At 57.2% G+C, this 16,280-nt stretch overlaps 1 protein-coding gene across 1 annotated transcript in view; it reads right to left on the reverse strand.

Moving 5' to 3' along the window:
* ADAM12 (ADAM metallopeptidase domain 12) overlaps nucleotides 1–16,280 on the reverse strand; it is a 148,363-nt gene that overhangs the window by 114,932 nt on the left and 17,151 nt on the right. The window contains exon 2 of the mRNA XM_070433231.1: nucleotides 9,172–9,305. Coding sequence (XP_070289332.1) covers nucleotides 9,172–9,305 — 134 coding nt within the window. The remainder of the gene's footprint in view (nucleotides 1–9,171; nucleotides 9,306–16,280) is intronic.

The following is a 16,280-nucleotide window of genomic DNA, read 5'->3' on the forward strand; positions in this document are numbered from 1 at the left end:
TCTCTCTGAAATTAAAAAAAAAAAATAAGTTAACTAAAAAACGAAGAAGATAAGCCAAGGAGGAACCAAGTGGAAGCTGGGAGCTGGGCGGCCGGGGGCCCGGGGCAGAGTTAGGGAGTGGAGAGGGGACTGGTCGGGTGACATCTTATATTGGTCGTGCTGCACATCTTTCCTAGGTGACATTGGGTTTCTTCCCGTGCGATGCAGGCGCTGCTGTCTCAGGACGCGTGTTGGTGGGAAGAACTCCATCGGTCGGGGTGCTGTCCCCCGCTGGCCTTCCCAGCTGCCCGTGCTAACCTGTCACCGACACCACAGCTGTCCTCCCTGCTGTGGTCCCTGGGCTGTGGACACGGTGTCCATCTCGCTTCCCGAGCTAAGCTGCCGTCCTCCTCCTCATCAGCCTGGTCTCTTGTGAGGAGCGGGGACAGTCTAACGGCGGAGGAAACGGGTTACAAGGAGGAACGGACAGCCTATCCGAGGTCCTGGCCATTTCTCCAGGCTGGTCCTTCACTGACGTCCGACCGAGGGAAGGCTGCCCCCCAGCGTATCCCCAGCACCTCCCTCAGGAAGGTCCCGCCTGGCCCTCGCTCTCGGGAAGGTTTTTGAGACGAGGTGTTACACTTTGAGAAAAACCACGGGATCTGGTCACAGGAAATTATTTCTGCACAACAGGGGAACAGGGATGTGCTTGGAGCCCAGCTGAGACAGACCCCCGGTGCCCGGCCAGGTCTCTCCGCCACCTGGCTCGGGCTCCTCAGCCCACCCTCGTGCAGTACCCCACCCTGCCCCTCCCGTCTGCGAGACCGCCACTGCCCGCACACCTCACAGGGCTGGTTCATCGAAGGGGGAAGATCCGAGGCCGAAGGAATTTTAAAAATCTCCCCACACGGTGTAATGACTTCACAGTGGACAATGAATGAGTTAAAGAAGCGTATGTCGATTCCTCCACCTTCTCAGGCCGGCTTCCTCCAGGGACCAAGGGCCAACGCCGTAAGGAAGACATCCGTTGTGCAGCATGAACTAACGCCCCTCCTGCCTTTACGCGGGGCTGGTTCTTGGGAGGATTGAGAAAACACACAATCATTTTCTGAGTCTGTGGTTTCGGAGGAACTGACAAAGGCGAAGCCTCACACAAACATCATCCATCAGCCAATCAACCAATCCGTGAAGGCAAAGAGCAAACATGTAGAAAAATGGAACGCTTAAAAAACCCCACATTGATCCAAACCGAAATGGGGAAAGTGCACATAAAAACAGATGGAAAAGTAGAAAATCAAAAGCAACCACTTCAATAAGGCTAACCCAATCAATAATTACACTAAACATTAATGGTCTAAACACTCCAAATTAATGGCAGAGACGGTCAGACTCTGTGAAAAAACAGGACTTAACTGTGTGTTGTCAGCAAGAAACACACCGTATAAAAAGCAGGTAAGTTAAAAGTTAAGGAGCGGAAAATGATAGACTATGGAAAGTGAAATACTATTCTATAAACTGGACTTCAAGAAAATTCTGCTCATCAAAACACATTGCTAAGAATATATATATTTTCGACAGCCCAAACCTTTTCTTTGCCATTCTAAACATCCGCATAGAAACCTTGCCCTCATGATTCATTTACTTGGCATTTTCAATAGAGGGTATACAAGCAGACGTCTACCCGGTCACTCGAGTTCTCAGGAAGCGGTGTCCTGACTCCTTTGTTCAAATCCCCTTTTTCTTTTTAAAGAAAAGCCCTCAAACGATCTCCCAGAAGTTTAACAGCAGTCGAGGTGAGATAGAAGCCATGTCACCCCAAAGTTGGCAACTGCCAAGAACAGCTGTGCGTGCAGGAGTCCTGTTAACACGGCAGCCGTGCGGTGCGTGTGTCAGCTGTCGCGCGGCGGCTCTGGGGTGACGGGAGAGATGCCGTTACACAGCCGAGAAGACACCTGGCACTTGGCCTCCGTCTGTCCTCTCCTATAGCCCAGAACCCCGGGGCCTGTGGGAGTCACCACTGTCCCCCTCAGCCCTTGTCCACGGCCTCCTCCCGGTGCCAAAGATGGACACGGGGCCCGGGCGTGGCCAGTCGCTTCTCCCTCTCCTCTGACCACTGACCACTCCCAGTGCTGACAGATGGCCCGGGTGAGCTCTCAGACACTCGGTAGGGGCACCGGTCACTGTGGAGAAAGCGACCTTGAGCAGCTGGGCTGCCGGGCAGCTCTGGTGCCACAGGAAGGCGGGCTCTGCACCCGGAGCTGAGGGAGCGAAGGCCAGGGCTGCGGACACGGGTGAGTCACGTGGCTGTCATGTCTGAAGTCAGGAGATGCCCCAGGACTTGGCAGTTTTGTGACTTTAAAAGGATCCCTGTTAAACACGAGCAGGCTCTCGCTAGGGTTCTGTCGCTCATAACCTAGAGGCAGTGCCCCTCCCCTGCCCCCCCGGGCGTGGTCTGGCGCAGCTCCAGGAGCTGGTGCCTCGGTTAGGGGTCCGCCTCTTCTCCTGGTGAAACCCCGGGCGGCGGGAGCCTGTCTCATGCGTCGCCCTAGCAGGGCGCTGGGTGCAGAGGAGACAGTCAATGGAGTTAGCAGATTCAGGAAAAGAGGGAGAATTTCCTCTAGTTCCACGTGGGACTCAAATTCAAATTCTGCCCGGGACACACGTCCCTCCGAGCCATCCTATCTGCTGCTGGTCCGACAGTCCCAGGCCCCGGGCAGCCTGCCTCCCGCCCCCGTTTGCTGAACGGATTCAGGAGGAACTGGGGGAGGAAGGGGACCTGGGGGAGGACAGTCACTCCGCGGGGCCCCTTCTGCCAAAGCCTCACTTTATGAAAAGCAGCCGATGCTGAGCGGCTGGTGGGCAGAGCGATCGGCCCCAGGAGCGTGAGGAAGACCCGCGGCGGGGGCGCCAGCTGGGGGACCGCAGGCTGAGAGGAGGAGGCGGGGGCCTCTGCATTCTGCCAACGGGGCAGGATCTTCCCCCGCCTCTCCAGCAGCCGGCCCTGCCCTCTCCCACCCCAGAAGGACCAGCCCTGGAGCCAGGAGCTGCCTGTGCCTCTGCATCCACGCGGCTGAGTGTAGGCCGTGTCTCTCCTCAACACCCACGGAAGGAGGAGCCGCATGCAGCTGGGTGGTCCTGACCGCACGCGGGGGGGGGGGGGGCGACACTGTGAGGTCAGTGGAGCCTGGGTGGTCAGGGAAGGCTTCAGGGAGGAGGCGGGCCTGTGGTGGGGCCTTCGGGGGGAAGGAACATATAAACAGGCAGAAACCTCTCCTGAGGTTCGAACTCTGAATTCTTTGTAATTAATCCCAACAACCGAGCCAAACATGAGAGACCGGGATCCAGGCTGGCCCCCTTAACACGCCCTCTGTTTATTGTTCTAGCCTTTTCCCTGGTTCCGTAGCAAGAGCCTCTCTTGTCTTTTCAGCGACAATAGTCCCCTGGGCCATGTGGGATCGGCACAACTTACTGCCCAAAAACGGGGGGTGAGCTGCGCCCCTCACCGCAGGCCACGCGCACACACCCTCCCCTCCCCGGAGAACCTTCCCTGAGTCCCTCAGGCTCCCCCTGCATCCTGCACCCCCTGCCCCCCAGTCACAGCTGTTTTCTGGATGATGCTCTCATGGGCGGTGAGGTCTTGGGGTGTGAGCTCTGCCTTTGTGCCCCAGCCCCCGGCACAGACAGGTGCTCAGTAAACCCGGAAGGAAAGGAGGAAAGGAGGGAAAGAGGGAGGGAGGGAGGGAGGAAGGGGGAGTGGAGGGAGCAAGGGAACACCTCTCATGGGATTGGAGCGGAACTGGGCCGTGAGCACCTGGCACGGGGCTGGGCACGGAGCAAAGCCCACTCCCTTCCACCGCCTCCGCCTGAGCCTGGGCCCCAGCACCTTCCGCCTCCTCCGATTTGGAGCCGGCTCTGGGGTCGTCTCCACACCCGCAGGCCTGGGTCTGCTGCCCATTAGGATGCGAGGTCATGACACCAGCAGGCAGGCGGGCACTTGGCTTCATGAGGAGCTGGTGTGTTTGGGGGAAAGGCCTCTATTCTCAGAAATCCCAACCCTGAGCAGGGGATCTCACACTGAATACTTTCTGCAAACACAGCCTTACCTGAGGCCGTCACAGAAAACAGATGGAAACCAAGCTGCTTGGGGCCAGGGTCCCCTTGCCCTGTAGCTCTGGCTCTGGGGGAAGGGGGGCTGGGGGCCCTCCGGAGAGGGTGCCCAGTAGGTGGCCATGACCCTCTGCTTGGAGCAGAGCGAGGTGGGAAACGCAGACGCTGAGCGTTTGTCCTGGGAGCTCGGATGCCAGCAGCTTGCGCGGTGCTCGTTCCAGGCATTTCCCTTGGCAGCTGCGTGCCCAGGAAGGTTCCGAGGGAACCAACGGGCCTCGGTACCTGCCGATGCGGCAGCAGGCCGGCAAGGTGGGCTCTGGACTCCCCCGTGCCATCCTGCAGGGGAACCTTAAAAGCTCCCTGCTCCCTTGACCTAGGAACCAGGAGGTCACGGTTCCATTCCCGGTCAGAGCACATGCCCAGGTTGTGGGCTCCATCCCCAGTCGGGGGCGTGTAGGAGGCAGCCGATCAATGATTCTCTCTCATCACGGATGTTTCTATCTCTCTCGCCATCTCCCTTCCACTAGGAAATCAATAAAAAAATATTTTTAAAATAAAGAAGCTCCCTGCTCCCCTTGCTTACCCAGGAGGCCAGGGGTCTCCGGAACCAGAATCCCCGCTCCCCCCACCAGCCCAACGTGGAAGCTGCAGGATGGCCCGCCAGCGTCTGCTCTCAGCGCCCCAGATGAGCAAAGACATACCCACGGCTCGGGGGTTCGGTCCATTCCCACTATTCCACTTAAGACGCTCAAACGAGCAATACCCGTTGGCAACGCAAACACATTCCTACTAGCTGAGTAGGCAGGACCGGAGGTTATATGCCCCGGTGGTCTTGTTCTGAGCTATGAAAGGAGGGTCTAGATTTCAAAGGCGCTGAGACAGAACTCTGCCCCTGGTGGGCCTTCGCTCCTCCTCCCGTTCCTCCTGCGAGGAGCTGACAACTCCTGGAGTCCGGTCTGAGCTGACTTCAAAGCATCCCGAAGTCAAGCCACGGGGGCGTCTGCATTTCTCCAAAGGGCAGCCTCTCCCTGGCACCTCGCACAAGGCCGGGGATGTCATGGATTTTCAATAACTATTTGTTGACTAAGTGAATATACAGAAAGAACTCAGTAGGGAAGCAGGGTCCCTTGGTAAATTACATAAACGTCGAATCACAATGCTGTACACCTGAAACGAATATAACATTGTATGTCAACTATAATTGAAAAAATAAAAATAAATAAATTTAACCCCGCTGGCGTGGCTCCGTGGTTGAGCATCGACCCGTGCACCCACAGGTCGCTGGTTCAATTCCCAGTCAGGGCACGTGCCCGGGTTGTGGCCTCGATCCCCGGTGGGGGTGGGGCGGTGGGCGTGCATGAGGCAGCCGATGGATGTTTCTATCTCATCATTGACGTTTCTCTCTCTCTAAAAAAACCAATAAGAACGTATTTATTTAAAAAAAAATAAATTTAAAAAACAAAGAAAAACAGGATAATCTTTCATCAATAAGTGTTTTTTTCCTTCAAAAGCTACACCTCTTGGGTAGACTCCCAGGGAATGGTACCCGGTGCCCAGGCAGGGCCCCCTCCTCTGAAGCCGAGCTGGTTCTGAACCGCCAGCTCTAGGGGACGGGGGACCCCGGCTTGTGCAGGGCCCCCCCTGCATGGCTGAGCATGGCGCCCCGATGAGACATGTCTCTACTGGATGAGAACACTGAGAAACTGCTACAGATCTAAAACACTGCTTTCAAATAGTATAACGTGTGTCCCCGACGGCAGGCAGATGCATTCAGCGAGGTATGGAGCGAACTCCATTCCAATAACTTGCAAGTTATTTAAATAACTCGGAAGGCCAGCACGCTTGCCAAACCACTGGGTGTGTGGTTGCTTCTATAATTAGGCGGCAATCTGCATCTGGGTCATGGGGGCCGGAAGCTGGGAAACATGGACGAGATGTCACCTACATACACAAACAGAGCCCCGGGGACCCCTCAGGGGTGGGGACGGTGTGCGCGTGCCACCTGTGCCACCTCAGCGGTGCCCGTGAGACGGCTGCCGGGTCAGACGTGCCATCTGAGGCCCCGAAACCGAGCGGAGTGAATGGCCCCCGTGGGAAGCTTAGCGCAGACAGGATGCCAGCCTGGCCTCAGCACCCTGTGGCCCGTAACCAGGCCTTCTGATGACGCGCGTGGAGAATGCGTCGGTCAAGCAAGCGAAGACCCCTCTGCCTTCGCTGAGCAGAATGAGCTATGGAAACGGAGGCGCCGGCCACGTGGAAGGTTTGGGGCCACGTTTAGAAATGGGTCGGATGAATTCACGTCTTTAGCAGAAAGGCAGCCTTGAGCATGGGTCCACTTAGGGACAACGAAAAGCCAGAGTTCAGCCAAATGCTGGGGAGCTGGGAATTCATTTTTAAAAATAACACTTGAGGAACGGGAACGTGATGATTGGGTTTGAGTTCAAGAATGAGTTAGTTTCCTGAAAACAGGCGGTTTTCTTTGAGGGGGCGTATAGGTATAGCCATAAGAGCCAATCTCTGCTATATTTTCTCCAGTACGATGTTCAGAATGAACATGGCCCAGTATTTGAGGCTTGTTTTTACAGTCCGAGAGAGCACGCACGTTACTTCCTTTCTGTCAGCTCAGCGACCTGGCGGCAGCACCACCACACTCGCCGTGAGCACACCGTGCCCAGATTGTGGTGTCTAACACCATCTCCAGTGACCCCGGCTCCCCGGAGGAGTGGCTGAGTTTAGGACTGGGGCAAGCAATAGACAAGATGAAACTGGTGCATCTTGTATAATTTTTAAGAAAATATTTTCATTGATTTTTAGAGAGAGAGGAAAGGAGAGGGAGAGAAACATCACTGTGAGAGCAGAACATCCATCAGCTGCCTCCTGCACGCGCCCCGACAGGGCAGGGATCTAGCCCACCACCTGGGCATGTATCCTGACGGATAATCGAGCCCACAACCTTTCGGTGCACAGAACAGCACCCAACCAACCGAGTCACACCAGCCGGGGCTCGTTTAAATTTTTTTAAAGGCCCAATTCCAGGTTGATGCTAGAGGTTTGGGGGTGGAGGTAGGGGTGGTGCAGAAACTGTAGGGAGACCTGGCTCCATAGGGGCCTTTCTTTTTAATGAGGTGGGTGCCTTGCTAGGGGGTCACAAGCGATAAAGGAGCTAGCGGTGAGCACGGTGGAAACGTGGTCCCCATGCCTTCCCTGATTGAGTGTCCGCTCCCCAGGGGGACACAGTGGCACCAGGCACAGCTCCTCGGCTTGCTCCTCCCGTGCTCACGGCCTGGGAGGGACCGCTGTGGCTGGGGTCAGCACGGGCCTCGCAGGAAGGGGCATCAGGAGCGAGCAGGACGCAGGCCCGCAGCAGCGCTGAGCAGGCGGTGAGGGGCGGGCACTCGGCAGGCAGCAGCTGCTGATGGGGAGCGGAGGCCGAGGGTCAGAGCGGAGCCCCCATCCCAGTCCCGCCGGCCCCGCCTGCGGAGCACTGGGCATCACGCTGAGGACCCGGCTCCCAAGTCAGGTGTGATGAGAGGGTGCCCTGACCCCGCCCCAGATAGGGATGCCAGATACAGACTCCGGGTACATTTAGATTTAAGATAAACAACAAAGAAGTTTTTGGTATAAGTATGTCCCCAAAATATTGCATGGGGCTTATTTATATACTTGAGGCCCGAAATTCGTTCACGGGTAGAGTCCCTAGGCCTGGCCGGCAATCAGGGCCAATCGGGGCCTTCCGTCTCCCAGCTGCCGTCTGCTGGCTGCCGGCCGGGGCCTTCCTTCATTCTGTGCCGCCCCCTGGTGGTCAGTGCACGTCATAGTGAGTGGTCGAACTTCCGGTGGGTCGAACTCCCAAGGGGACAATTTGCATATTAGCCTTTTATTATATAGGATATTTTTAAAAGCCTGTTCATCTGAAGTCCAAATGCAAAGGAACACTCTATTCTTCATTTGCTGAATCTGGTAACCCTACCACAAGGGGAAGCCCCATGGCAGCGTGCACCACCCAGAAGACCTCAGGGTGCTGCGTATTTGTGTGTTATTACAGTACCTGTAAACATTTAGATACTTTATGCAATAGTTTACTTCTCCTTGTCTGCATCCATCAACTCAGTCCTAGTTTTGCTGACTCATGGCATGACAAAGTGGTCCTTAACATCTTGAAGGTTTCCTCCAGCAAACATCAGCGTCACCGCGATTGGCTTGTACCCCGTGTATTCCACACGCAACAGTATCCACGACACAGGGATGTTCCAAAAGTGCGAGGTGGCCCTTAGATCCTCGGACCAAACCTCTGGCCCTCCCAATGCTCCCTTTCAGCTGAGAGCCGCTCTGAAAGGAGCCCGTGAACGGCAGGAATTGTGCTGCTGCTGCTGACACAGAGGAGGCCCCCGGCAGCCTTGCAGGAAGGATTTCCACAATCTCAGCTACTTTACAAAGAAAAACAACCTGTTTTCTATTATGAAAAATAACCTAAAAATAGTTCCCCGCAGCACGAGGACAAAACCGTCTGCGGGTCCCTCCGAAGAGCTCATATTTCTGTAGATTTTCTCGATTTCCAACTGTGCCCACAAGTTCTGAAATCTTAGGAAGTCAGGTCGATGTGGCAGGTAAGACGCAGCGAACTATTTAATCCCGTTATTAATGCTGCAACTACTTTATACTCTTCCTTCACATCACAGAAGACGCAAATCACACACGTGTCAAAGTCAACTGTGAGACTGCATTCAACCGCATCCTAAGCTCCACTAAAAAGCTGCATTAAAATGTTTCTACCAATAATCGATCGATAAAAGCAAAACTTCGATGATCTAGACGTGACTATAGAAAAAGACCGGCGCTCGGGAAAGAAAACCCGGACGGCGTGTCTGGAAGTGGGCTCCCCGGTGTGTGTGTGAGAAAACGACGCTCAGCAGGTACAAGCAACGCCGCCCTCGGCACCGCCCAACCTCGGTCTGCAGGTCCTCCTCGCGAGCATGAAGACCCCACTTCCTGGGGACAGAGCGAGCGTTAAAGTAAAGAGAGAACTTGAACAAGGTCTGGATGTGTCCGCGGGAAAGCGAAGGGAAAGGCAACGTGAGCACTGACCTCGCCGTGGACGCTTCGCCTCGGGTTCTGGAAGTCTCCGTCCAGGAGCGAGGCGCTGACGACCTCATAGGCTCCTGCCCCGTCCTCCGTCCCGGCCGGCGCGGCAGGTGCGACGGTGCGTCCCACGGTCAGCCCTGCAGCAAAGAGAAAGCGCCTGTCTTCAGCCGGTCAGGGGTCAGGGGTCAGGGGTCAGGGGTCGGGGGAGTGTGTCCGGGAGGTGAATGGGGGTAAGGGAACCACCATCGACTAATCGCAGTGAGTGTGCAGCTGGTGAAGTCCCTGCCACTCCAACCACAAAACTCTGCAACAGAAAACAAAACTCCACTTTTTCCTTCAAGACTCGGGCACGTGCAGGGTGGGTCTCGGAGAGGAAGTATGTCAGTCCGACCCCCACCCCCGCCAGGAGCACCCACTGCACCGGGACCCGTGAGCGAGGGATTCGCGCTCTGCCTGAGACCGATCGGCTCTCGGCCAAGTGTCCAGGCTTCGGCTGTGTTAGGACTGAATCCACCTCCCGGGGCCGGGGAACCGGCTCAGACCTTGCCCGCCCCTCGCTGGCCTGGCCCAGGCTAACTGTATGTGCTTCCGGGAGGGAATCTATAGACAGAACTCATTTGCCAGCTCAGACCGACCAGCCTGGGCTGTGAAAAAAACTAAGTCATGCAGTCAACGGCTACGTGATCTTGTTCCTCGGGTCCTGTCTGTCCAACCAGCTGCTGTACCGACACCGGCTAGTGCCGCCCGACTTCCACCGACAGTCCTGCGGGGAACGGCTACACTTCTCCCCTGGAGCGTGTGCCACCCCTGTCCGCCCCCCGCCCCCCAGCCCCGCTTCACAGGGATCACCTGGTCCGCTCCCGGCAAGGCCCCTCGCCTGCGAGTCCTGTGACAGGACAGCCTCCGGGGAGGACGGAGCGGAGCGTATGGTATTCCCATCGCCGCCGCGGCCGGGACGCAGACTTCTCAGACCTGAGTCATCAGGCCCAGTGTTAAGTTACGGAGGAGTCCCGTTTATTGGGCACAAACGGTATTGAAATTTTAATCCTAGACATTTTACGGCCCCCGAGCACTCCTAAATCCACACCATTTTATCATCCTCGGCGTGGAAGTCTGCGGTTACACTTCGGTTACAAAAGGCTCGCTCCTCTCTGGGGCCGGGGGATTCGCCGTCTGACACGGCCTCTTCTGGAAACTTCTCAAGCTGGTCGCAAAGCGTTTGAAACTCCAGGTGTTGAGAACCGAAGGGGATTGGGATGAACCCAACGCTGGGAACGTGGCCAGCGGCAGAGGGGGGCTCAGGGGGAGGGAGGGGTGCATGGGGCCCCTCAGCCACGTGGGGAGGAGGGGGGAAGAGAGGGCCATGAGCACAGGCAAGCAGGGGTGGGCGGTATGGGGCTGGGGCTGGAGGAGCTGGGTCTCCGGGGCTGAACCTGCATGCACCCCGACAGGATGCGGGGCTGCTGTGCCGGAGGAGGGGCTCCCGGTGGGGGCATCGGCGGCCCCGGCGGAGGGCCGGCTGGGAAGGAGGGAAGGGCCAGCTGCGTGGAGGACCACATGTCCACCTCCAGGCTGCAGAGGAGCCACCCTGTGTGGACTCTTGGATCAAGGGGCCTGGCCTGGTGGCTGGACTTTGTTGCTCTCCGCGAGCCCAGGTACGGCAGCGTCCTTGCTACAAGCAGGGGCTCCGGGGGAAGACACCCCCCTCAGGACCAGCGCCCCCAGGAGCCGAACCACCGTGCGTCCTGGTCCCAGAGGTGGGCTGCCACCCTGTCGCTGCGTTCATTCACCCTCTCACTCACCCTTCAACACCCATTCTTCCCTGTGGCCTGTGAGGGGCGCCCTCGACCTGACGTCTTCCATGCAGAAAGCCCATCTTTCTCCTCCAGGCCACGCTGCCTCGCGTCCCCTGGACCCGTCCCCTCTGCCTACGGCGCCGGGACCCTCCTCCTGAAGACGCTGCCCTGTCCGTCCCTGTGCCCCCCTGTCCCACGTCTTGCACCCGGGAAGCTGGGCCACCTTCGAGGGTCCCTGCCTGACCCTCAGGCCGAAGCCGCAGGGACCACGATGAAGAACATGCTCGGCCTCCGGCCCCCTCTCCCTGTCCTGACCCTTTCACCTACATGTTCCAGCATTTCCACCCAAAACCAGGCCTTCGCGCTGCAGTTTTCTCTTCCAAGAGGCGTTATTTCCAAATCCCCCAGGAGAACAGGCCGCCGGCGCTGCAGGAGGTTGCGCAACCCTTTTAAGAAACCAGTGGCTGCCGTGGCTGAGCGGGATTTACTGCCCACGCCCGGGAGGAGGGGCCATCACTCCGCTTCTCAGCTGGCTGCCCCGCCTCCTCCCAGCAGTGTCTGCGATCAGAAGGCTCTGCCCATGAGCGCTTCCTATGTGTTCACACCCGGGCATTTCTCTCAGATGATGCAAATGAAGAGCGTATTTGTGGGGCATGGACAGGCAGAACGCGTTCTGCACGGCGGTGAGACAGCAGAAGGTATTTGACGGACTGGTCTTGTTGACAAACCATAAAAGCAGGTCTTGAATGATGTGAACGTTCAAGCCATAGACACGTGGCGGGGGGGGGGGGGGGGGGCGCGGGGGGAAACGACCTTATAAAACAGTTTGCATACATTTTTGTTTCTCACAATATTTGGGCATCGTCGAAGCTCAGTTGCCGAAAAAAAACGTGGAAATTGCCGAGCCTGGGGAGGGGCCCCTGGGCCCCTGACCCTGTTTTGCTGGAAGGAAATGACCAGTTGCCTTTGGTCTCACAGAGGAAAGGAGCACAGCGGATGCTTCGGTTTCCAACAATGATCCTCTCTAACAACCGCCTGCTTCCCCCGGAGCCTGTGCCTGCACGCGGCTCCTCATCTGAGCTCGCCGTCTCTGCACCGATTACAGCTGGTCAGGCGGGAGTGCCAGGCCCGTTCCTGGGGCAGGAACCTTTGCAGCAGTGACTTTTCTGGTCTTGAAAAAGCCAGCAATGAAGACACTGCCCCAGAGGGACTCCAGACCCCCGGGGTGAGTCGCCGGGCGTGGCTGCCATCCGTCCGGCCCCGGTCCTGCTCTGGCCAAGCCCGCTTTGCCCATCTTACTGAGGGAGGCCCGGGCCCACCCAATGCCCCCCTAGGGGCTCCGAGATGGTGAACAAGGAATTTCTTGCAGCCACGAGACCTGGCTCCGGTCCTGACTTTGGAAAGAAAAGAAACCACGTCCCAGAGAACAATTGCAATTTTGAAAAGATGTTTTACATGTCAAAATTCAAAGAAAGCCAGCATCGCATAGATGTCTCCAGTGGATTCACACCCCACGCACAAGTGTCTTCGGCCACACACACAAACAACTCTGCCTGCCCACAGTGCCTCCGTCCGGGGCAGCAGAATCACTCACACCCGTTGACAACGTTAACGTGTATGCTTATACCTCTGCCCGTCAACGAAGCCATCGCGAGTCCCATTTTACAGATGGCGAGATGGAACTATCGTCATGAGGATCGTCCCCAATGCCGCTCACGGATAAATGGCAGAAATGAGAGCGAACCCCAAGCCCTTTCCATCTCAAACGCATCGGTTCGCCTTGCCTTCGTCACGGGGATAAGACGTGCCGTGGGACTTCGTGGGCAGGGATTTTGGAGGCGGGGTCACAATTTTTCAAAGTTTACTTTGTAAGAAATGATAGAAGGGGAAGGGACCTCATGGTTAAGATCTGCACTGCAGGAGTGGCTTTTTTATATTTATTTATTTAAAAATATTTTTTTATTGACTTCAGAGAGGGAGAGAGAGGGAAAGAATCATTGGCAGGCTGCCTCCTGCACGCCCCACACTGGGGATGGAGCCCTCAGCCCGGAATTGAATCCATGACCTCTTGGTTCATAGGTCGATGCTCAACCACTGAGCCACATCGGCCAGGCCCAGGAGCGACTTTTAGAAATGAACAGTGAAAGGACAAAGGTGGGAACTAGTTTATTCCATTCCCTACTGTACACTGACTGACCGAGTCAGACAACAATGAAAGAGCCGTCCTCTGCGTCTCCAGGAAAGACCCGGTCCCACGCCAGGCTCCCCAACGTGCTCACTGCGCCACTGGCCATCACTGGTCATCACTGGCCACCGCTGACCACCTTCTGCTGAAATGGACATGCAGCTGGGAGGCCCCCGGTTTTAGGATCTGGCTTTACTCCACTCCTCTGACCGGGTCTTGCCGTGCTCCACCCACACTCCTCTCCCTGGCCTCCTTCCCTCCTTGGGGGACTTGAACACCCCCAAGTCTTCACTCTTGGCCATCTTCCCTCTCCACTCCTACTGCCCCCCAGAGAGCTCATTAATGTTTAAGCAGATGTTGCCCAAATCAATATTTATCCATGTGGCCGAGTCCCTCCAGCACAGTATGTGCTACAATATGCACTGGATGCTTCATCTCAGTGTCTTGGTACCGCCATCACCTCCGATTCACCACGTTTAACCATCAAAGGTTCCTGGCCCTGGCCAGGAAACAAAACATTTCCCTTCCCACGTGTCCGCCAATGCCACCACCGCTCCCTGCTCCCCGCTCTCCGAGGCCCGTGGCCGGGCACGTCTTAGACGCAGTCCTTTGTTACCCCCGGAGTCAACGCCTCCAGTCGGGGTTCTGTGCTTGGTTTTAGCTCTTAGCCTCTCCTACTTCTTAACTAAACCCTTCGAGAGCCCTCCTCACCCACAGGTCCTCCCTCTCCCAACCTGAAGGGAGAGATGTCTGATGGGAGTTCAACGGGGGCAGGGCTTCCCAGCAAGAGAACAAGAAGGGAAACGGCCTGGGGCAGGAGAGAGCCGGGGGGTTCTAAGGACAGAAAGGCAGTCCGTGTGGCTAACATCCTGGGAAAGGGGGCCAAGGGCTGGAGGGAGGGTGGGCCGAAGTGCAGGAGGCGGCAAGGCCTGGACCGTGGCCGGTCCTCCGAGGCACAGGGTGGGTTTACTCTCAGCGCAGCATGAGCCTGACTCGTGTCGGGACCTTCCCTCCTGAGAACGGAGCACGTGAAGGCTGGAGGAGAGCGGGTGCGAGAGAACTATTCTCGGGGTGAAGGGCGACGCTGAGCAGAGGTTACACAGTCAGTGACACTTACAGGCTACAGCGGGGACACTGCGAACAGCGGCTAGCCATCGAGCCCCATGCTCCCCTGTAAGTTTAACTTGTTTAAACCTCAAACAACCCTGTGATGTTTATCCCCACTGAACCAGGGCGGAAACTGAGGCGCAGAGCAGCGAAGCCACTGCCCACAGCCCAACAGATCCTGCAGGTAGGAGGCCACCCACACAGCCAAGGACCAGGGTCTCCGCTGCAGCCGCACACGAAACACCCAGTCCCTCTGGCCAAGAGACACTGGGCATGAAACTCAGACACGTCCTGGGTCCCCCACGTTCCGGAACCTCATCGCCCGATCGCTCCACCTCGCTCCTCCTGCCGTGACCACACCGACCCCCTGCTGACCACTCACTGCCCAGCTGGGCCTTGTCTCATGCTCTTTGCATGAGACTATTCTGCTCTCAACCCTTCCCACACACCCCCCCTCCCCCATTTCCCTCTTCAGGTCTCAGCTCCAGGATCAGCCCAAGAGGCTGCCTCGCCCAGCACCCTTCCTCCCACCCGAGGCTCTCTCCTGTTCACCCTCCCGTTTTGCTCCTTTCCTGGCAGCTCCATTCTCAGGAGCTCAACTTGGTTCATGGACTCATCCTTTTGTCTGCCGCCACCGCCCGCCCCCAGTCTGCGGGGCACTGCCGGGCAAATTTGCGGCTGGGCCCCGTGTGCACACGCGTATTGAATGAGTTATTCCCACACAGATGAACGGGTCCACAGCCTTGTGATCATGATGGTATGGGGTGCGGGGGGGTGGGGGGGGGCGCGCACCAGGGCATAGTCCCGTCTCGGAGGGTCTGACAGGTGAGCGATTTCTAGCTCCCCCAGCGATGGATGGTCCCGGGCAGGTCACAGCCCAGACCCGAGCCCACTGAGTCCCGCTGCTGAGCCAGAGCTCCGATTCACGCCTCTTTGGTGAGAAAGGAGCGAGTCAGCCAGGATCCTCATCTGAGCAACTTGCTCGTTATCTTCCCAGCAGGAAATCACTTCTGAAAAGCTGAATTAGGACCAGAACGGCGGACTGAGGAGCCCTAATTGGAACTGTCATCACGGGAGCCTGATATTTCCTTCTCGGCTCACGAGTGCGCACCTGCAGCTCGAGCCCGGGGAGAGCTGAGTCCCAGTGGCACCTCCGTGCCCCAGAGCGCGTGGGCGCCGCTGCCGCCATGAACTTGAGTGCACTCTCCGTGGCCTCGGGGAGCCCCAAGGCTGGCTCTCAAACGCTGATGAACTCGAATGGCCTGGCTTACCATTCAGAACCCCTCATCTTATGAGAAAAACGCGCTCTGAGCTTTAAGTCGGTGAGAGTGTGTGGACCTGACAGCCCAGGGGTGTTGGTGAGAAAATGTCTTCAGAATTCCAAAACGCAACACGGGCACACCCTCTGCCTCCTGCCCCTGCGGCAGGGGCGCCCTCCCCCTCGCCACCTGCGGGGCTGCCCTGTAGGAGCCCTGCGGCTGGGGCAGGACGGGGGTGAACACAGGGCGAGGCTGGGAGCCCTGACTTCACGGTGGGGCTGGAGGTGACGTGAGCCTGGGGCAGCGAGTCGGGGGTGCCTCCCCAAGGCCGAAGGACCAGGGTGAAGGGGCCCCTGGAGGCGGCTGCCGATGGGATTCCTGGAACTTTCCATGTTCTAATTGTTGACTTTGCATGTGGACTTTGGAAGACCCAAAGGGGAAGCCTACTTTCGAGACTCAAATAGGATCATAAAAACCTATCATACCATCCAGTTAGAGCCCCGGGTTCTGAGGAGTCTTCATTCTAGGCGATCTGACCAATAGCCACGAGGCCTGCAGGACGACCTGGGAGCCGTGCGAATAATGTCAATGAGAAATACTTTTGTGCTTCGTTTTTGGAACTGAACAAGGTGCCTCCCTGCTTTTAAGTCCTTGCTTCACTTTACCTGGATCAACGGGTAAAGAAACAGTTCCATTTAGGAGCCTTAATCCACTTCCTCATAACACCCACCTGTTCCCACACTCGATGGAGCTGGCCGATCCGTA

The sequence above is a fragment of the Myotis yumanensis genome, unplaced genomic scaffold (assembly GCF_028538775.1).
Source record: "Myotis yumanensis isolate MYYU_CA2020_CCGP unplaced genomic scaffold, mMyoYum1.0.hap1 SCAF_13, whole genome shotgun sequence".
In the NCBI taxonomy this organism is placed as follows: domain Eukaryota; kingdom Metazoa; phylum Chordata; class Mammalia; order Chiroptera; family Vespertilionidae; genus Myotis; species Myotis yumanensis.